This window comes from Suncus etruscus, chromosome 10 (assembly GCF_024139225.1).
Source record: "Suncus etruscus isolate mSunEtr1 chromosome 10, mSunEtr1.pri.cur, whole genome shotgun sequence".
NCBI classification, from domain to species: domain Eukaryota; kingdom Metazoa; phylum Chordata; class Mammalia; order Eulipotyphla; family Soricidae; genus Suncus; species Suncus etruscus.
Genome location: NC_064857.1, coordinates 34,646,778 through 34,669,796, shown reverse-complemented (window position 1 = coordinate 34,669,796; position 23,019 = coordinate 34,646,778). Strand labels below are relative to the sequence as shown.

General features: G+C 41.1%; 1 protein-coding gene across 1 annotated transcript in view; it reads right to left on the bottom strand.

Moving 5' to 3' along the window:
- The window catches only part of RNF115 (ring finger protein 115), a 65,544-nt gene that overhangs the window by 24,895 nt on the left and 17,630 nt on the right, over window positions 1-23,019 (bottom strand). Inside the window, exons 2-4 of the mRNA XM_049782312.1 lie at window positions 16,241-16,299; window positions 9,811-9,868; window positions 1,708-1,919 (exon numbers count right to left, since the gene is read on the bottom strand). Of these exons, the coding sequence (XP_049638269.1) occupies window positions 1,708-1,919; window positions 9,811-9,868; window positions 16,241-16,299 (329 nt within the window). The remainder of the gene's footprint in view (window positions 1-1,707; window positions 1,920-9,810; window positions 9,869-16,240; window positions 16,300-23,019) is intronic.

Genomic DNA, 23,019 nt, shown 5'->3' with positions numbered 1-23,019 from the left:
TTTGTGCTATTGTAATGGAAAAACCTTGAGTTTGGGACTAGAAAGACAGTATATCATGTAAGGCTCTTGACTTAATTGTAGCTGACCCCATTAAATCTCCAATATCCTATCATCATCCCCTGGGACTGCAAGAAGTGATACAGGAGCACAGAGCCAGGAGTAAGTCCTGAGTACAACTGGGTACACCCCAAAAGCACACACACCGCCCCCACCAAGAAAAAATAATTCTGAGTTTTTGTTTGTTTGTTTTGGTTTGGTTTTTGGGTAACACCTGACATTGGTCAGGGGTTACTCCTGGCTCCACGCTCAGAAACTGCTACTGGCAGGCTCAGGGGACCATATGGGATGCCGGGATTCCAACCACTGTCCTTTTGCACACAAGGCAAACGACCTACCTCCATGCTATCTCTCCGGTCCCAATTCTGTGTTTTTTTTTTAACTTAAAATTCATTTAAGTTGGGGCCGGAGAGATAGCATGGAGGTAAGGCGTTTGCCTTTCATGCAGGAGGTCATCGGTTCGAATCCCGGCGTCCCATATGGTCCCCCGTGCCTGCCAGGAGCAATTTCTGAGCCTGGAGCCAGGAATAACCCCTGAGCACTGCCGGGTGTGACCCAAAAACCACAAAAAAAAAAAAAAAAAAAAAAAATTCATTTAAGTTGATACAGACACCTGTGGGTTGCTTTATAGAGAATGCAACACTAGATCCAGTATACCTGAATTCAAATCTTGGCTCTACTACAAATCCAGATTACTTTATTCCTTGTCTCAGTTTATTCCTAAACAAAATGACAACAGCAATTGTACCTACTAATCATATGGAATAGCTGAGCAAAAAAAAAAAAAAAAAAAAAAACCAACCATGAAGCACAATCTGATGCATAAGGCAAACACCCTTTTTTATATTAATGTTTCCTGATCCTACTAAATAGGATTGATAAGATCAAGAGCCACCATCTGTTGTGTCACTATATCCTCAGAATCTAGTACAATGCCCTAGCATAAAAACATCCAGTAAACGTTTTTTTCACAAATATTTCCATACTCAAACTGTATTTATCCTATGACATTTAGTATTAGGCCCAATACTCCACTCTGCTAGGTCTAATGCCATTTAATATCATTGGTATCCCTTTTAGTGTCTTCTGAGATTCTGATAAACATATTAATCTAATAATTTTGGCGACACAAAATAATAGTCCTTAATGATCCTATGGCAAGGTTTAATAATTGGTAGCAATTTAATAGATTCATATTCATTATGCCTCCATCTTGTCTAAATATTAGAACCTTCTTTTTTCTTTGCTTTTTTGGACACACCCAGTAACACTCAGGGGTTACTCCTGGCTATGCACTCAGAAATCACTCCTGGCTTGGGGGACCATATGGGATGCTCGGTGATTGAACTACATACAGTCTGTCCTAGGTCAGCGCATGCAAGGCAAATGCCCTACCAATTGCGCCACAATTTTAAAAACTTCTAAAGATTTGGTTATGGGACCAAAGAGACAGTACAGCAGGTAACGTACTTGCATTTACATGTAAGGCAATATACACATATAGGGAGGGCCATCCCCACCATTTTAGGAAATGGGGAGAAGGCTCAATATGTGACTCAATAATCGTATAGAAAAAGCCTCATATACATGAAATCTGAGTTTTCAGGACCTCCCACACCCAACCCACAAGAGAGGAACCCTGGTACTTACCCTTCAATAGCTGGAGATCTGTCTGGACGAGTGCTTCCTTGCGATCTATATCTCCGAGTCATTGGGACCCGTGGAGGTCGACTTGGTCCCCAAAAATCTGTATGAGTTTGATGGCCCCTCTCACTAGCTCTATTATCTTGGTCCAGTGGACTTCTACTTAGAAATGGTCTAAAATCTTGGAAAAACATGGTGTGGTCCAGATGGTCCCAGAGCTGGTGAAAGACAAAAATAAGCCATGTTACTGGCCTCAAGAAGAACAAAAAGAGGAAAAGGAATACTGAAGAAGAAAACAAAAAAAAAAGAAGAAGAATGACTTTAGTACTTTAAAGTTCAGCTGCTCCACATGAAAGTAAGTACACTCCCCCAATTTCATGGAAAACACTCTTTGTTTTGTTTTCTTGTTTTTGGGTCACACCCGAATGTGCTCACAGATTACTTACTCAGAAGTTGCTCCTGGCAGGCTCGGGGGACCATATGAGAGGCCGGGATTCGAACCACTATCTCTCCTGGGTCAGCTACGTGCAAGACAAATGCCCTACCACTGTACTATCTCTCTGGCTCCAGAAACCAGTTTTTAAAGTTTATGTGAGGGGTGGAAGGGGTGGAGGTGGGAGATGGGGGACATTGATGATGGGAATGCTGCACTGGTGAAGGGGGGTGTTCTTTTTATGACTGAAACCCAACTACAATCATGTTTGTAATCATGGTGCTTAAATAAAGATAGTAGGGTTTTTTTGTTGTTGTTTTTTGGGGGGTGGGGGACATCTGGTGATGCTACTCCTGGCTATGCGCTCAGAAATCACTCCTGGCTTGGGGGACTACGTGGGACACCGAGGGATCGAACCAGTCTGTCCTAGGCTAGCGCAGGAAAGGCAAATGCCTTACTGCTTGCATCATCACTCTGGCCCCAAGATATTAGTTTTTTTAAAAAAAAGTTTACGTGTGGGGCTGGAGAGATAGCATGGAGGTAAGGCGTTTGCCTTGCATGCAGAAGGATGGTGGTTAGAATCCCAGTATCCCATATGGTCCCCTGAGCCTGCCAGGAGCAATTCCTGAGCATTGCTGGTATGACCCAAAAACCAAAAACCAAAAAAAAAGTTTATGTGAAGCACTGGTGGAGGGATTGGTATAGTAGCTCTGCAGTATGAAACAACAACTTCAATACTATTGCAAACTATGACACTTAAATAAATAAAACATTAAACAAATACCTTATATATTCAAAAATTGAAAAGATAAAATAGAATTTATGTATGAGAGGAAAAAAGTAATTTCTAAAACAGAAACAAGTCTATTGCTAACCTTTTCAGTAATACTGATATCATAGGGATTTCTGGTCAGTTAGTTTTCCCTTCTGAAATTTAAAAAACAAACAAAAAAAAAAACACTGAGAGTCAAAAATGAGGACAAAACCAAAAGATCATAGGCAAATTCCCTAGTGGATAATGTGTTTGACTGACAATATGACATGCATTACAGGATAATCTAAGACTGAAATAAAACGAGTATGTTTACATGCTGCTTTTTTTTTTAAAGGCATCATCACCACAAAGTGGAGTCAATTGTCTATAAGATAATTTTCCTCATCTAAAAGTTGTATCAAAACAGAGTAAAAGTCAGGCCAAAGCAGTACAGGGATACCTAATTCTGTTGTATACTTTTACCATTAAAAGGGGATGCATGATAACTGGGCACAGGGGAAGAACTTGTTGGGTTTGGCCAAGAAATAAAGCAAAGAGTCAATGGGGTAGGAAGAGGAGTGGGGAAGAAACACATAAATATTAGGGGGGGCCTACACCAGGCAATGTTCAAATGTGACTCTGCATTTAGGAATAACTCATGGTGGTGCTCAGGGTACTATATGGAACACTTGGTATCAAACTTGGGTCAGCCACATGCAAAGCAAATATCCAATCCACTGCTCTATGACTCTGACTCCTAAGCTGTAATTTTACTAGTACCCCATATATTCATAAGTACACTTATTTCACTCTCTCCAGTACTTTTATATATATATATGTATATATATATATATATATATATCTGTATATATAATCTTTCTGTTTTATATCTAAAACAATGCATGTGCACATAACAAGGACATAAATATGCTCAGCTCCTAACCTTAGGTCCAAACCCTTCCCAGTTTCTCTACCCTAGACTGACCCTTTCTCCTAGGAGATCTTCAATTGTCTCTTTCTCACATATTCAGAAGAGGGTTAGCACTCCACTCTGGCAACCTAGCCATATTACAACCTACCAGCCATAACAACTATTAATATTCTTTTATATTTGTCAATAGCCTTACTTTTTTTGCTCATTTCCCTCATTTTATTATTTATTTTGGTTTGGTCTGTTTCTGTGGCCACACTGGTGGTGCTCAGGGCTCACGGCTCTGTGCTCCAGTATCATCAGTCCAGTACCATCTCCCAGGAGAAAAACAGCCCAGCTCCTCCACTAAGCTCCAACAGAAAATGATGGCCAGGGCTAGAGAGAGAGCACAACGGAAGGGCATTTGCACTTAGCCAATCCAGGATCGACAAAGAAAAGAAAATGATGGCCAACAACTCTTCCCAGGTAGTCAGAAAGTCAGGCCAGCAACTCTAGGGTCTTCTCAGAATATGGAATTCGGAAAGTGAACACCTAGATTCCCCTTTCTGCCTGAAGGCACAGTGGCTCATAGCCACAACTAACACCCTCCTATAAACAGACCAGATCCACAACTTAACGTTATCAAACTGCTAAGCCACACTTAGCACATCTACAGGTGCTGGACCATGTAGCAACATGCAGCCAGGCAACACCTCAAAATTTCATAGCAGTGTCAGCCCAGTAGAATCACAGCAAATCTGATGGGAAAGTTGCATAGATCACTAAGCTCAATGAGCCTAAACAGTAACACAAAAGAATCAATTAGCATCAACCAAAGTCCAATAAACCTGTTAGAGGATGATTTTAGTAATAGTAACATTATTGAGAGAAAGAACAATTATTAAAAACTGACCCATATTGATCTAAGTTTTGATAATTCCATTTCCTTTGTGTTGTAACAATACAAAGTAAATTTATTTGTGCTTGCAAGGAGGCAGGCTAGGGTAGTGGATAGGAAACTGGAGAAACTGGTGGAGGGAAGGTCACATTGGTGGTGGTATTGGTACTTGAACATTTAATGTCTTTAAAAACTGTATTATGAACAACTTGGTAAGTCAAGATGTTAAATAGAAACTTGGAAAAGAAACCCATTAGGCTGAAGCAATAGTATTATGGGTAAGGGATTTGCATGTGCCAACTGAATATGTTCTCCTGAACACTGCCAGGAGTGATTCCTGAGTCCAGAGTTGGGAGTAAACAGAGCACCACTGGGTTTGGCCCCAAAACAAAACAAAACAAACAAAAGTCATCATGCTTAAACCCAAGACGGGGAAAAAACAAAAACAAAAACTAAGGCCTGAGCAATAGCACAGTATAATGGGTAGAGTACTTGCAAGTAGCCCACCTGGGTTTGATCCTTGGAATCTCATATGATCCCCCAAACTCCAACAGAGGTGATCCCTGAGCACAGTCCTAAGAGTAAGCCCTGAGCACCGCTGGGTGTGCACCCAACAATGAATAAAATCACTCCTGGCAGGGCTAAGGGGATCATATGAAGAGTGGAGATTGAAGCTGGGTCAGCCACATACAAAAAGCTTTAGCCCCTCCCCCCATTTTTTCTAGTTTAAATTTGGTTCTTGATTTTTTTTTATTGTTGTTATTGTCTTAATAGTTGGCCCATTGCTCAGGGAACCGTGCAGTGCTGGAGGTCCACAAAGGTTGTGTACTTCAGCCCTTTCAGCTGTCTACCCAGTCTGACTTCTTTAGTTTCTATATTTCCTGACTTTTAAATTAAAAATACATAATAAAGTATAAAATGCAAATACTAGATGATCTCACTTATTTGAGGTACAACAGAAAACAAAATAAGGGAGCAACCAGTATTGTAAAATGTCAATCCTTTGACCTTGGATCACACACAGATTACCAAATAGAAAAAAGGGGAAAATGGGACTGGAGCGGTGGTGCAAGTGGTAGGGCATTTACCTTGCACACACTAACCTTGTACAGACTGAGGTTCAATCCCCCAGCTTTCCATATGGTCCTCCAAGCCAGGAGTGATTTTTGAGAGTATAGCCAGAAGTAATCCCTGAGTTTCACCGGTATGGCCCAAAAACAAACAAAAAATCCAAAAAAGGGGCAGACTACAAATGGCACAGGGACAGTGGTGAAGGATTTTGGACACTTAGGTGATGATCAAGGTACAATAATTTCATACATTAAAAACCATAATGTTAATACTATACTAATCAGGTTACCTAAACTATAATAAAAATAAATAGATAAAAAATAAAAATGCATGGAGACTGAGCAATACTACAATGATTAGAGCATTTGCCTTGCATACAGTCAGCCCCAGTTTGATAGCTCATCCCATATGGTCCCCACAACCTCCTGAAAGTAATTTCTGAGCACAGCCCCCAAAATAAATAAAAAGATACAATTGTAGCCTACATAGTAAATACAACCTTAGGAATAGAGACTATATCCTGTATAGTGAATATAAACCACATAGGCTACCACTGTATCTGAAGAGGAGACAACTGTGACCTCTTCACAATTCTGGTTGAAAAGCAGAGCAAAACTGAGCATATGAACTCATATCCCAGAGCCACCACCATGTAAGCAATGGCCTCACTCTACAACTTCACCATTAATCTCAAAAGAGATGAAAGCCAGGCTGCTGGGGTTGGAGAGATAGCACAGCGGTAGGGCTTTTGCTTTGCAGGCAGCTGACCCAGGGTGATACTGAATTCAATTCCTGGCATACTACATGGTCTCCCGAGCCTGGCAGGAGCGATTTCTGAGTGCAGAGCCAGGAGTAACCCCTGAGCAAGCCCAAAATCCAAAAAAAAAAAAAAAAAAAGCAAACCTGCTAAATTCACAGGCACTCTCACTTCAGGCTACAAACTCTGGAGCACCCTCAGGAGAGGGTAAATCATGGCCCTGAATTTGTGGCAGCCACACCCACACCTAAAAGCCATCAACACACAATCAGCCCAACTTCACTGCTTCACAACTAATTTCTGCCAAGATGCCAAACCAATAAAAACTTTCAGGTTCACCAGTTTTGAGGGTTGAGAGCTCAAGTGTCTTCTTGGAGTGGAAGTGGGAGCAGAGAGACTACACCAACCCCTTCTGTACTGCTGGAAGCCTCATAAGCCACATACACACCATAGCCCCTGACATGTCAACTACAGCCCAGCTTCACTGCTCCAGGAACCTCAGAAAAGATGCAAGCTAAACCTCTGAAACTCATCAGCCTAGTTCTATAGATCTTGGAGCTCTTGGTCAGAGGGCCATGTGCAGCACCTCCAAATTCCACATAATGGAAATAGTGTCCAAATAGTAATAGCCAGTAGGTGCACAGGGAATTAGATAAGAACATAGCATAACTGGGCCGGAGAGATAGCATGGAGGTAAGGCATGCAGAAGGACAGTGGTTTGAATCCCGGCATCCCATATGGTCCCCCGAGCCTGCCAGGAGTGATTTCTGAGCATAGACCCAGGAGTAACTCCTGAGCTTTGCCGGGTGTGACCCCAAAACCAAAAACAACAACAACAACAACAAAATAGCACAATAAATAAAAAACACAAACAGCTTAGTTAAACCTTCAAACAGTGACCCCCCCCATGGTGAGATAACAGTTTTCATAAACTTCCTTTTACTAGAATATTTTTCAGTGATTCCACTAATTTTTTTTAACAAGCAACATAACAAATTATTTTGTGCCTGCTAAGGGTGCCCTTGGGTGTGGAGAATAGGTAGTGGTAGAGGGAAGGTCCTGTGGGTGGTGAGATTGTTGTTGGAACACCGAATGCCAAAAACAACAGTATTATTAACAACTCTGTAAACCATGGTTTTTTAAATAAAGTAAATAAAATTTAAAAAATTTAATTCTGCATATGCTTTGCTCCTGCTATTAAGTAAAATATTCAGTTTCTATATATAACTTTTTCTCTAGAAATATGAGTATAAAAATGTATAGCCTGTGAATAATAACTTGTTTCTCTTACCTCTTTGCTTATCTAAAAATCTACCTACTTTTTAAAACCCCATTACTCTCCATGCTGTGGTAATATTGGCTGAAATTTATTAAGGACTCTATTGCAGGTGTGCTGACCTACATACCTGGCATGAATCAACTCATTCAAATCCTTATAGCAGCACTATGAAGGAGGTATTGCTATTTCCCCCAAATTGCAGTTGAGGAAATAGATACAGAAAGACTAAGTGGTCCTGCCCAGGTTACAAAGTAAGTGGTAAAACCAAAATGCCAATTCAAGGGATTGGCTCCCACCTTACTACTCTGTCACATTTATTATTCTTTTCCTGAAGAGCCTGAAGAGTCTCTTCCAAAGATGAAGCCAATCAATCTCTCTCTTACAGTTCTTACTACATCCCACAATGCACCCTTGCTTTCTTGTCTCCTATGTGTGCTCTTGCTGGCCAGCTAGTTGACAAGTTCCTCACAGGCAAAGCACTCAGGTTATCTGTTTCTTACCCCTACTTCTAGAGAGTGCTAAGTTTGGAAGCACGAGATATAAACTTCAGTTTGTTTTTATTTTTTTAATCCTTGGCAGTTTTTATAATATTACAAAGACAGGTTATATTCTTCTCACTTTCTAAATGTATCACTAAAAGAGGAGAAAACAGAAATACTCACTCATGATGACAAAGAAATCCACAGTGGAAAAATTGACCACAACCACACCCTCGACACAAACTCTAAAGAACATGAAGTCACAGGCTATGACTTGACAAACTGCTTATATACTTGAAAGACAGATGGCTCATACCAGTGTCAGATTTAGCATTACTAAAGTTAGGAAACTGACTACATGCATTTATTTTTTCTTTTTAATGCATCTTCTTCTGGTGATTCATAGCTAAAAACTGGTATATGAATGCTGTTTCCATTTCCCACAGAGGACTAATACTTAAAGAAAACCAGGTAGCATTTTTTATGCGTGTATTAATAAGGACAATTCGTAGGATCAGAAATCACACACATGAGGGAGAAAAGAATACTAAAAAGTCGAAAAGGCCTCAGCCATATATACTATCTATTGTTTCAGACCAAAAATAAAATAAAATTTTGAGAAAAGGGAAAAGCTACTACAGCCTAAGTCAGATAAAATGAATAAAGTAGAAGAAAATATAATACTGAAAAAAAAAAATTGGGCGGGGGTGGGGGGGGAGTTTGGGTCACACCCGGCAGCACTCAGGGGTTCCTCCTGGCTCTACGCTAAGAAATCACTCCTGGCAGGCTTGGGGGACCATATGGGATGCCGGGATTTGAACCACCGACCTTCTGCATGAAAGGCAAACGCCTTACCTCCATGCTATCTCTCCGGCCCCTATAATACTGAATTTAATATAAACATATATCCAAGATAAATAGACTAATGTCTCATTTTATGTCACAGTTAAGATATTCTCCCCCCCAAATATAGATACTATTTTCTTTTTTTTTTTTTTGGTTTTTGGGCCACACCCGGTAACGCTCAGGGGTTACTCCTGGCTATGCGCTCAGAAGTCGCTCCTGGCTTGGGGGACCATATGGGACGCCGGGGGATCGAACCGCGGTCCGTCTCCTAGGCTAGCGCAGGTAAGGCAGGCACCTTACCTCCAGCGCCACCGCCCGGCCCGATACTATTTTCTATAACTAGACATTGACCTGCTTTCTCCTTTGTTGTCCTGCTACTAAAGCAGAATCTGTAACATGGGTAAGGCAAGCTTTTTATTCTCACATAATAAAGATATCAAGACAGAACTGAAACATCAATATGTAAAAACAGCAGTTTGGAGCTGATTCTATCTCTCCAAATTCAGGACTGACCAAATACCTCAGGCCAAGTTCGATGATCAAAAACACAGATCTCTCTAAGGGCTATTCTAGCCCACATTTTTCTAACATTTTGATGTCTCGCTGCACTGGGAACTACAAATCTATAATTTTAATACCTACCCATCAGCTAAAGAATTCCTATGCCCAATAGAAAACTTACCTCTGCAAAATGTGTTGATGTGCTACTGTCTATTCGGCTACCACCACCACCTAAAAAACTGAAGCGAAAAAGAATGAGTAGTGATTCTATTCCCAGGAACAATCTCCCCTCCCAGAAGCTAAATATAGAATGGGACAAGAGCAAAACCCAATAAGGAAAAGCAACTCAGCCCAACATGACACCTACAAAGCAAATGATTAGGAAACTGGCATGTGGATTAATTTAGAAAACATATTACAACCAATTCTACGAGCATGGATAAATCAAGTGAAAGATTAGACAGAGCCATAAAACTTCAATTTTAATCTAACATCACTGCAGGAAGTAGCATTCTTCTGGGTAGATGGTGGCCTAGCAGTGAAGGCCACAGTTCAACTGCAAGAGCCTGAGAAGGCCAAGTTGTTGAATCCAAGGGTTGGAGACAGAGACACACACACACACACACACACACACACACACACACACGCACGCACACGCACACGCACACACGCACGCACGCACGCATGCACGCACGTGCCACACCCAGTGACGCTCAGGGCTACTCCTGGCCATGCGCTCAGAAATTACTCCTGCTTGGTGGACCCAAGAAAATATTTTTAAGACTTTTTTTTGTGTGTGTGTGGTTTTTGGGTCACACCCGGTAACGCTCAGGGGTTATTCCTGGCTATGCGCTCAGAACTCGCTCCTGGCTTGGGGGGACCATATGGGACACCGGGGGATCGAACTGCATCGGTCCTAGGCTAGCGCTGGCAAGGCAGATACCTTACCTCTAGCGCCACCGCACCGGCCCCAAGAAAATATTTTTAAGTGGGCGGTGGTTTGAATCTGGCATCCCATATGTCCCCTGAGCCGGCCAAGGGCAATTTCTGAGTGTAGAGCCAGGAGTAATCCCTAAGTGCTGCTGGGTGTTACCCAAAAAACAAAAAAACAAAAAAAAAAACAAACAGGGGCCGGGCGGTGGCGCTGGAGGTAAGGTGCCTGCCTTACCTGCGCTAGCCTAGGAGACGGACCGCGGTTCGATCCCCCGGCGTCCCATATGGTCCCCCAAGCCAGGAGCGACTTCTGAGCGCATAGCCAGGAGTAACCCCTGAGCGTTACCGGGTGTGGCCCAAAAACCAAAAAAAAAAAAACCAAACAAACAAAACAAAAATAAACAAAATAAGATTATCAAAATGGTATTCTAAAAAAAATAAAAAGAGGGGCCAGTGCAATAGCACAGTAGTAAGGCATTTGCCTTGCATGTAGCTAACCCAGGACAGACCTGGGTTTGATTCCCCGCGTCCCCCAAGAGCGAATTTTTTTGTTGTTGTTGTTTTGTTTTGGGGTCACATCCGGTGATGCGAAGGGGTTATTCCTGGCTCTCTGCTCAGAAATCGCTCCTGGCAGGCACAGGGGACCATATGGGATGCCGGGATTTGAACCACCGTTGGTCCTGGGTCGGCTGCTTGCAAGGCAAATGCCCTACCGCTGTGCTATCTCTCCGGCCTCCAAAAGCGATTTCTGAGCGCATAGCCAGGAGTAACCCCTGAGCGTCTCTGGGCGTGGCCCCAAAACCAAAAATAAATGATTAAATAATAAATAAATTTAAAATAAAGAAAAACCCAAACAACCACTGACTATCAGATAAACTCATCTGTAAATTAGTTTCACTCATTTATTGTAAACTATTGCAAATTATATGTAAACTTTACTAAAGTTTATTGTAAATCATAGGTAATCACACTAAAGGCTCTGGTACTCTGTAGCACATTATAAAGGGTCTGAAAAAAAAATAAGAGTTCCACTCATAGCTGATTCTATTCTTATCCTCTCATCTTTCAGAGAGGACATCTCAAATGCATCTTCTTCCACTGAACCTTTCCTAAACTCACAAGTCAAAATAAACTCTATCCCACTCTTAATTCTGATTTTAGGTTTTAATCAACCTAGACTTATCTCAGTTATTTCCACCTTTGCTCTCATTTCATAAAGATAAATTCAGAGAGTAAAGAGTATATCACCAGATATTGTAGGGTATTTATACCTATTTATATCTCAGATACTATGAGTCCTCATCACCTTAGAAAGCCCTTTAACTTAGGATCTTATATTGATAACTCAAAAGAAGACTGAATTAATATCACAAAATTTAAGTAGAAATAAGTAACTGAACCCAAAGACTAAAAAGAAATAGCATATCCCACTGTCCCCATGAAATAAGTAAAGGGGAGAGAGAAAAGCAAGTGAACCTCGTGGGGAAGAGGGATGGAAAAATTACCAGAACATTAAGCTCTTACTTCCTGTTCAAGAGATTAAACAGAAGCAAACATACATGTATGCTTATTCCAAAGACATAAGGTCTTACAAACTACTACAAGTAGCTTACATTTTCAGAATTACAATATAAATTCAAGCAATGTGCTAAATTCCATGAGGAAACAAAACACCTAAGTCAGTCTGAAATAGAAACTGAAAAAGCAAAGCCATGTATCATTCTCAATCTTGAGAACTAGTAATCAGAAAACATCTTTACTCTTGCATTTGCTTCAGAGATTTGAAACAGTTTTGTAAAAACACTTTACACATGTATGGGGTCGGAGAATAGCACAACAAGTAGGGCATTTGTCTTTCATGTGGCCGACCTGTGGCTGACCTGGGACGGACCCACGTTCAATTTCTGGCATCCCATATGGTCCTCCTGAGGGCTGCTGGGTGCGACACCCCCCAAAAAAAATTAACCCCATGATTCCCCTACTGTAGAAAAACTAACAACAAACAGCTTAGTACGCCTTCCAACAATGACTTAATAACTACATCATGAGATATAACAATTTAACAAGTTTTCTTTTACTGAATTTTCTCCCAGATAATTCCATTACCATTTTGTTATAACCAGCAATATAAAATAAATTATTTTTGTATTTTCCAAGGAGGTAGGCTTGAAGATGGGTGGGAAACTGGGAACGATAGTGAAGAGGTGGTGTGACTGGTGCTAGAATATTGTATGCCGGGCCCGAAGAGATAACACAGCGGTGTTTGCCTTGCAAGCAGCCGATCCAGGACCAAAGGTGGTTGGTTCGAATCCCGGTGTCCCATATGGTCCCCTGTGCCTGCCAGGAGCTATTTCTGAGCAGACAGCCAGGAGTAACCCCTGAGCAATGCCGGGTGTGGCCCAAAAACCAAAAACCAAAAAAAAAAAAAAAAAGAATATTGTATGCCAAAAACCACTATATTAGGAGCAACTTTGTAAACCACAGTGTTTAAATAGTCATAAAAAAATGAAAAAGCCCATTATTGTCCCCAAACAACCAATATGCTTTTAACACATGCAGAGCGTAAGTACGTAAAATAAACGTTTGATGCAATTATAATATCACAAATATAAAGCTTTTTCAAGTTAGTTTGGCATCCACACAAAACCACTAATTATGCTATCATGCTAATTTATGGATTTACAGTTGCTTCTATTATTTAAATAACAAGATTATTAAATCAACATTTAATTTTTTTTAACAAACCAGATCCCATGCCATATACTGCCATAGGAGCTCTAGATGATTTGGACATATCACCAGTCTTTAATAAATTTATAGTACATACTGTAAAATGTGTAGCTTTTCCTGGTTGTGGAAGGGACCTTCAGTTTAGGTTCTGCCAACAGCAACAGTTAAAAAAATCATTTACTGTCATTGAAATCCCGCAAATCAGTCCAAGAATAAAAGAAGCTCCAGATTAGTCACGACTTCAATTAACCAACCAATGTTTAACCACAATTACAAAAAATAAAACATTGTGGGTCACAGCAGTAGTACAGCAGATAGGTGCTTACTTTATAAGTGCCAACCCAGGTTTGATCCCTAGCAACCCATATAGCATCCTAAGCCTACTAGAAACAAGAAACCAGGAATAAACTTTGAGTACCACCAGGTGTAACTACCCCCAACCCCCCCTCCCCCCAAAATCCATTCTGTCAATAGTATTTTACTTTTTAAAATTAGCCTGATTTGGGGCCGGAGAGATAGCATGGAGGTAAGGCGTTTGCCTTTCATGCAGAAGGTCATCGGTTCGAATCCCGGCGTCCCATATGGTCCCCCGTGCCTGCCAGGAGCAACCCCTGAGCACTGCCGGGTGTGACCCAAAAACCAAAAAAAAAAAAAATAAAATAAAATAAAAAAATAAAAAAAAATTAGCCTGATTTATCAGCCAAGAAGTTCTATAGAATACTGTCACTTACAAAAGTGTTTCTTGGGGCTGGAGAGATAGCATGGAGGTAAGGCATTTGCCTTTCATGCAGAAGGTCGGTGGTTCGAATCCCGGCATCCCATATGGTCCACTGAGCCTGTCAGGAGTGATTTCTGAGCATAGAGCCAGAAATAACCCCTGTGCTCTGCCAGGTGTGACCCAAAAACCAAAAACAAACAAACAAAAAAACCAAAAGTGTTTCTTTTTATATACGTTTTATACCTTTACTAAAGCAAATGAAAGTCTATCTCAAGTATTACAACTCAAGTTTGTGTTGGGTATTATACTAGTAAAACAGTATTACTTGACTACAATAATCCTAGTAAAAGAAAGGAATCCCAGATAAACAGACAGCTCAATAAGCTAAAGGTCTGCTTTGCAGTACAGATTTGTCCCTGGCCCCCACCATACTGGCTTTTGGAACACTGCCATGAGTAATTTCTAAGTATAGAATCAGGAGTAGGCTAAAAACAAACACTAAAAATTTAGAAGTTAAGGCCGGAGAGATAACACAGTGGTAGGGCATTTGCTTTGCATGCAGCTGATTCCGGACCAACCGCGGTTAGAATCCCGACGTCCCATATGGTCCCCTGTACCTGCCAGGGATGATTTCTGAACAGAGTTAGGAGTAACCTCTGAGTGCCACTGGGTGTGACTCAAAAACAAATAAGAAATTAGAAGGGGACCAGAAGTTAGATGGGGTAGAGCTTTGGGCCTGCATGCGACAAACACGTCTGATACTGGGCACCCCATACCAGGAGTGATTCCTGAGTGCAGAGCCAGGAGTAATCCCTGAGGCTAGAGAAACACAGAGAATAGGAAGCTTTCCCTGCAAACAATAGACGTAGGATCAATTCCTGGCATCCCATATCGCCCACCATGTACTTCCTGAGAGCAGAGCCAGGAGTAAGTCCTGAGCATCACCAGGTGTGGTCCAAAACCAAACCAAGCCAAAAAAAAAAAACAAAACAAAACAAAACAAAAAAAAAAAAAACAAAGAAAACAAACGAATAAAAAAAAAAAGACAAAAGAAAACAAAACCAGTTAGTAGCTTGTCTAGGAATGCAGCTTGGTGGTATATATAGCACTTGTACTGCATGTTGAGATCCTAGGTTCAAGCTCAGTAGAAAAATTAATTTTTTTTAAGTCATCCAAAAAATTTACGAAACCCAAAACTTCCTCAAACTAGGAATTGTGACACTTGTCTTTCTTTTTGGGGGTGGTGGGACATATCCCTGATTATCCCTGACTCTACATTCAGGAATTACTCTTGGTAGTGCTTGGGACCACGTAGAATGCCAAGGATCAAATCCAGGTTAATCAGGTTCAAGGCAAATGCTCTATCCACTGGTACGATCACTCTAGCCCCAAACGGTACTAGTCTTACACATGTGTTAATATTTCTATTCCAGGTGCGCATATAGTTTCTAGAGTCCCACCAGAAATGATGCCTTAGGTGTGGCCCCAAAACTAACCAACAAATAAAAAAAGCCAAGTAACTTTCTCTGGCTAAAGCAATCTTTACTTAGTTTTATTTTTAATCAGACTTCATTCCCAGTCTACCAATTGACCCTCAGGCAACAAAATGGTCACTAAAAGTATATCAAATGTCAAAATAGGAGTCAGAAAGATAGAACAGTCGGGAAGGAACTTCCTTGCATGTGGCTAAACCTGGTTCACACAGCACATGGTCCCATGAGTACCACCAGGAGTGATCCCTGAGCACAGAGCCAGGAATTTGTGCAATGCCAGGTGTGGTCCAAATACCCCCACCCCAAATAAATAATAAAAAAATATCCAAGTCTCAGAAAATAAAAACTTGTCAAATTTATGCTGAATGTAAATACTAAAGAATACCACACACAATCACAAACAGTGGATCTCATCACATTTCAAATTTTTTTCTTTTCTTCTAAGGGGAAAGGGGTTTGAGCCACACCTTGTGGCTATTATATGTGGTAATAGGGTCAAATCAGGGCCAGACACATGCAAATCAAGCTCCTTCCCCATAGTGCTATCTCTCCAGCCCACATTCCAAACTAACATTTTTTCCCTTCCCTTTCCATATGTCACTCTCCTGCTCTCACATTCTTCCCTACCCTTCAGTAGAAAATAGGGTCATAAAACACATCTTTTCTATTCACTCAGTTGATGCTGAAAGAACATGATTTTTATAACATGCCTGATTTATTCTAAGCTTATACAATACCTGGAATCATCTGTCACTTCTTCAATAAAGCCTGATTCACATCTGGGACAAATATATTCCTAAAAAAAGAAAGAAAGCCTTTCATTAGAAAGCTAAGATCATATAATAATATTTACTATATAACAAAATAATATTTACTATACATGCTACTATGAAATGTACTTGCTGATTCCCAGGATAGTTTTCTACTATATTCTAGTAAATAAATAATTCCTTAAGATGTCTGCAAAATGGCTTTGTAAATGGTTCCCAGGAACTGTTAAGTGTGAGGAAGTTAAAGATATTTTCTTTTTCATTTTTTTAATGATAGAATAAAATCATCATTTTTCTTTTTTTTTTTTTTTCCCCTTTGGGTTTTGGGTCACACCTGGCAATCCTCAGGGGTTACTCCTGGCTCTATGCTCAGAAATCACTCCTGGCAGGCTCGGGGACCATATGGGATGCCAGAATTCAAACCACCGACCTTCTGCATGCAAGGCAAATGCATTACCTCCATTGCTATCTATCTCTCCAGCCCCCACATTTTCTGTTTAAACTTAATAAAAAAAAACAAACCCAATAGATATAGAGCAGTAAACGATTATAATTCTGATCGGTTCAGAAACTATTACTTCTTACTATGTATATATCGAAAGCAAACTAAATCAAGAACACATCAATATGTAGATAAGAAATTTATAAAGAAGTTTTGTAATATTTCTATCCTATTTTTATTATCAGTGGTACTAAGTAAAACCTAACATCCTCAGATAAGTCTACAGATATATACAAACAACCAAAACAATTCCATTTAATTAGTCCAATGTTGGGGCCGGACTGCAGTTAGATCTCCAGGTGTCCCATATGATCCCCCAAGCAAGGAACAATTTCTGGGCGCATAGCCAGGAGTAACCCCTGAGCATCACCGGGTGTGCCCCCCCCCAAAAAAGAATAAATGGGGCTGAAGAGATATCATGGAGGTAGGGCATTTGCCTTGCATGCAGAAGGATGGTGGTTCAAATCCCTGCATCCCATATGGTCCCCGGAGCCGCCAGGAGCAATTTCTGAGCAATTTCTGAGCGTAGAGCCAGGAGTAACTCCTGAGCACTGCCGAGTGTGACCCAAAAAAACAAATAAACAACAACAAAACAAAAACAAAAAAAGAATAAATAATAAATAAATAAAACAGCCCAATGTTTTTTTCAAAAGGATTTAAAGAGGGGCCAGAGAGACAAACCGATGGGCAGAAGCACCGCCAGGCTTTCCATGCAGAAGGCTCAGATTTAATCTTCAGTACCACCAGGAGCAGTGCCCTGAACATAAGCAGGCATGGCCCAAAATAAACAAGCAAAAAGGAATAAGGAAGAAAGGACCAATTGTTTGTGTCATATGAATTTGGTAGGGGTCCAACACACAGTATATAGCAGGGAAGGCTCCTGTATTGTATTCAGCCAACCAAGGTCCCAATTCAATCCCTGGCACTTTATGGTCCTCAAAGCACAAAGGCAGGAGTAAGTGAGGCATACTCCCAACCCCTGTCCCCATGAAAGATTGGTTTGGTAAAGATATCAATCTTTAGTTGTTGTTGTTGTTGTTTTGTTTTTGGGTCACACCTGGCAGTGCTCAGGGGTTACTCCTGGCTAAATGCTCAGATATCGCTCCTGGCAGGCACGGGGGTGGGGGGGGGGTGGGGAGGTGGAACCATATGGGATGCCAGGATTCGAACCACTGTCCTTCTGCATGGAAGGCAAAAGCCTTACCTCTATGCTATCTCGCTGAGCCCAATCTTTTTTTTTTCCAAAGCAATCTTTTATTTAATAAAACAACTGCTACAATTAATGCACTTTGATCATAAAAACAAATGCCTGCTGAAGTTTGGCTAAAATATCAAGGTAGGCTTTATTTGAGATGGTAATCTAAAATGCTAATCCAGGGCCTGAGTGATAGCATAACAGGGAGTGTGGAGGGTCTTTGCTTTGTACTCCTCTAGGCCAGGTTAGGTCAACCTGGGTTCAATATCCAGCATCCCATATGGTCCCCCAAGCACTGCCAGGAGCAATTTCTGTGCAGAGCCAGGAATAACAACCCCTGAGCGCCACTGGGTGTGACCCAAAAAACAAAAATAAAATAAAATAAAATGTTAATCTATCTAGGCCAATGAAAGAGGAATGGGTCATGGGTGGTAATGACAGACTAGAGTGTGCAAGGAAACTGGAGGGGACAGTTGTGCTAAGAGCAAAAAATCAGGGTATACCAGACTTCAGAAAAATCTGTACTACTGTAGATATGAAGCTTCTGGTCTCTCACTTCACTACATATATGGAAAACACTAAAAAGGAGCATGCCTCAAACTATTTCAGAAATAAATGATCTGGAAACAATATAGATCCTGATTCTTTCCCTTGATTCTTTCATCTCCCATCTACATTGGCAATACAATTCTATATTTACTCCCTGCACTAAGAAAAAAAGAATCCAGGGGCTGGAGAGATGGTACAGTGGATAGGGCACTTGCTTTGCATGCATTGTATGGTCACATTGTATTCAATCCCCAATACCCCATATGGTACTCTAAGCACTGTCATGATGAATTCCTGGGTAACCCCTCAGCATTGATGGGTGTGATTCATAAACAACAAAAGAAAAAAGAGGATCCAAATTCTAGTGAGGGGCCGGAGCAATAAATAGCACAGCAGGGGGGCATTTGCCTTGCCCATAGGGACCCTGGTTCAATCCCTGGTATCCCATATTGTCGTCCCCCAAACCTGCCAGGAGTAATTTCTGAGCACAGAGCTAGGAGCCCTAGCGCCACTGAGCATTTTTGGGTATATGGCCCCAAAATCAAAACCAAAACCAAATTTAGAAAGTTGACGCTGAATCCTGTTTTCCACATTGCTGTGATAAGCCACCATAACTGTTCTAGACCTATCATATCTTCCCTCTCCCACATTCTTACTATAAATATTACATTTGCAGAAACTCCCAAATGCATACCTCCAATCCTGACCACTCTTCAAAACTTCAAATCTCTACTTGCCTTCAAGTTTTCTCTCATTACTTTGTCACAGGCTCACATAACTGGGCCCATCCTGATACCTTCCACATTCAAAGATCAAATGCTGGCACAAATCAACAACACCTTTCTCACATCTAGGACTTTGTGGTTGCTTTACTATCTTTTTCTTTTTTTTTTTAGTTTTCTGGTCACATCTGGCAGCGCTGAGGGGTTACTCCTGGCTCTATGCTCAGAAATCTCTCCTAGCAGTCTCCGGGGACCATATGGGATGCCGGGATATGAACCAATGACCTTCTGCATGCAAGGCAAATACCTTACCTCCATGCTACCTCTCTAGCCCCTGCTTTACTATCTTAATCCAGGCACCTCTCACCCCCCCTGAAGTAGTCTCTTCAAACCTTTCTTCCTTTGTCTGCACACTGGTACTAAAGACAGATCAACCTTTTATTATTTTTAAACTGGGGCCAAGGGGTTGGAGTACAGCAGGTTAAATCCTTGCAACCCCATATGGTCCCCTGAACCCACCAGGATTAATTCCTAAGTATAAAGCCAGGAGTAATCTCTGGATTTTGCTGGGTGTGATCCAAAAACAAACGAGCAAAATCTTAAAAAATGGGTCCCAGGTATCAGACTCACACTTGTCATCTACCAGTCAAGCTATCTTCCCATCCTCAAAACAATCTCCTCCCTCCCTCTTTCCTATTTTTGGGCAACACCTGGAGGTGCTAAGGGGCTAATTCTGGCTCTGTGCTCAGGAATTACTCCTGGCAGGCTCTGGGGACCATATGGGACACTGGGAATCAAATTCAGATTGACGACATGCAAAGCAAATTCCTACTTGCTGTACTATCGCTCCAGTCCCTAAAACATCTTTTTTTTTTTTTTTAATGGAAAATGAGGGGCCGGAGTGATAGTACAATGGGTAGGATGTCTGCCTAGCACATGCTGACCTGGGTTCAATTCCTGGCATCCCATACAGTCTCCCAAGCCTATTAGGAGTAATTCCTGTGAAATAAATCAATTAATTGATAATCTTTTAACTATTACTCAGGGCTGGAGAGAGAACATAATTCTAGCACAGTACATGGTTTCCCAATTATTACTAGGTATGGCCCAAATGCTAAAATGCTACCAGGTATGGCCCAAACCATCCCTTCAACCCCCCAAAAAATCTTTTAGTTATTTTCCAAAACCACTTGTGCATTTCAGCACAAGGAATTTAATTTCTTTAACTCATAAAGCTCATTTCTGCCTCTAAGTTTTCCTGCAATACTCCTACATACATCTGAAGCACTACTCTTGTGACCTTTTTTTAATCCCACCCTCTTCCTGTAACTTCTTAAAATGGTTCAGAATCCTCAATTAGGCTCCTCTACTTTTTTTTTAGATAATATTTTTTATTTAAACACCTTGGTTACAAACATGATTGTGGTTGGGTTTCAGTCATATAAGAGGACACCTCCCATCACCACTAATGTCCCAAATATCCCTCCTCCCCACCCCGCACCCACCTATACTCTAGAAAGGCTTTTCTATTTCCCTCATACACTCTCAATGTTAGGATAGTTCGCAATGTAGTTATTTCTCTAACTAAACTTATCACTCTTTGTGGTGAGGTTCATGAAGTGGGCTGTAACTTCCAGCCCTCCTCTCTTTTGTATGAAAATTACTGCAAGAATGTCTTTCATTTTTCTTAAAACCCGTAGATGAGTGAGACCATTCTGCGTCTTTCTCTCTCTCTCTCTCTCTCTCTCTCTCTCTCTCTCTCTCTCTCTCTCTCTCTCTCTGACTTATTTCACTCAGTATAATAGATTCCATGTACATCCATGTATAGGAAAATTTCATGACTTCATCTCTCCTGATGGCTGCATAATATTCCATTGTATATATGTACCACAGTTTCTTTAGCCATTCATCTGTTGAAGGGCATCCTGGTTGTTTCCAGAGTCTTGCTATGGTCAATAGTGCTGCAATGAATATAGGTGTAAGGAGGGATTTTTGTATTGTATTTTTGTGTTCCTAGGGTATATTCCTAGGAGTGGTATAGCTGGGTTGTATGGGAGCTCGATTTCCAGTTTTTGGAGGAATCTCCATATTGCTTTCCATAAAGGTTGAACTAGACGGCATTCCCACCAGCAGTGAATAAAAGTTCCTTTCTCTCCACATCCCCACCAACATTGCTTGTTCTCATTCTTTGTGATGTGTGCCAATCTCTGTGGTGTGAGGTGGTATGAGGTGGTATCTCATAGTTGTTTTGATTTGCATCTCCCTGATGATTAGTGATGTAGAGCATTTTTTCATGTGCCTTTTGGCCATTTGTATTTCTTTATTAAAGTGTCTGTCCATTTCTTCTCCCCATTTTTTGATGGGATTAGATGTTTTTTTCTTGTAAAGTTCTGTCAGTGCCTTGTATATTTTGGAGATTAGCCCCTTATCTGATGGGTATTGGGTGAATAGTTTTTCCCACTCAGTGGGTGGCTCTTGTATTCTGGGCACTATTTCCTTCGAGGAGGCTCCTTTACTTTTAATGTCAGTGGAAAGATCTAACATTCATTACCAGTATAAAATGGTTTTCTCTTAATATTTTTTGTTCACAATTCCCTGTTTATTATTTTATGGCACATCAAAATTTTCTATCAATAATTTGATGCTTTTACTTGTGTCTGCTTGATAAGCTCTAACTGTCATAACAGCGAGGTCACATCAGTCTTACTCACTGCTATATGCCTAAGTCAGATTCATCCAACAAGTACTTACAGAGTAAACAAACAAGATGCCACTAGCTACACACCTCAGTCAGGAGTCAAAGCACCTGCATGTGATATGGAGGAAGGGCAGAGTGTATCCTCTGGAAACCTCTGGCAGAGAACTCCAGAGGCCAACTAGGGGCTCTAAATTCAGGAGGCCTGGGTGTGACCTGGTACCACCAGGAGTGGGCCCCAGTCACAGCTGGGTATGACCGCCTACAATCACAGGGGCAGCTGTATAGAGAAGATTCTGCCAGTATCCACTGCAGAGTCAGCTTCCAAGGAAGCAGGGAGGTCTCCTTCTGTGATGAGCAGGGAAAAGGGTGGTCTTTGAGCAGGGCTCAGTTTTATCCTACCAGCTGGACCCAATGTCTGGGGTCTTGACTAATAAAAATGTTATTTGCAAGGATGTATCTTGGTCTATTCAGAGCAACCACAAGATTCTGGTCAATTTTCTTCCTTAATCTTACAAATTCATTTGAGCTTCAATAAAAAGGAAAAAAGGAGGCCAGGTAGAGAGATCAAAGGTTAAGAGCATTAGAGAGCATATGGATGTCCTATATTTAATCTCTGGTACTCCATGGCCCCATTCTCAGCATTGCCAGGTGCTGCTCAAAGAGAGAGAGCAAGGAAAATAATTACCAGAGCATTTAAAGGCATCTTTTCTTTTTTTTTTTTTTTTTTGGTTTTTGGGCCACACCCGGCGGTGCTCAGGGGTTACTCCTGGCTTTGGCTGTCTGCTCAGAAATAGCTCCTGGCAGGCACAGGGGACCGTATGGGACACCGGGATTCGAACCAACCACCTTTGGTCCTGGATTGGCTGCTTGCAAGGCAAACGCTGCTGTGCTATCTCTCCGGGCCCTTTAAAGGCATCTTTAAGGATGAAACACAACTAAACAAGCAAGTGGAAGCAAAGATAATCAAATGGGACTACATAAAAAAACAAACAAACAAACAAAAACCATGATGAGTCGATTTTAAAAATAAATAATTTTTGGAGCTGGAGAGATAGCATGGAAGTAAGGCATTTGCCTTTC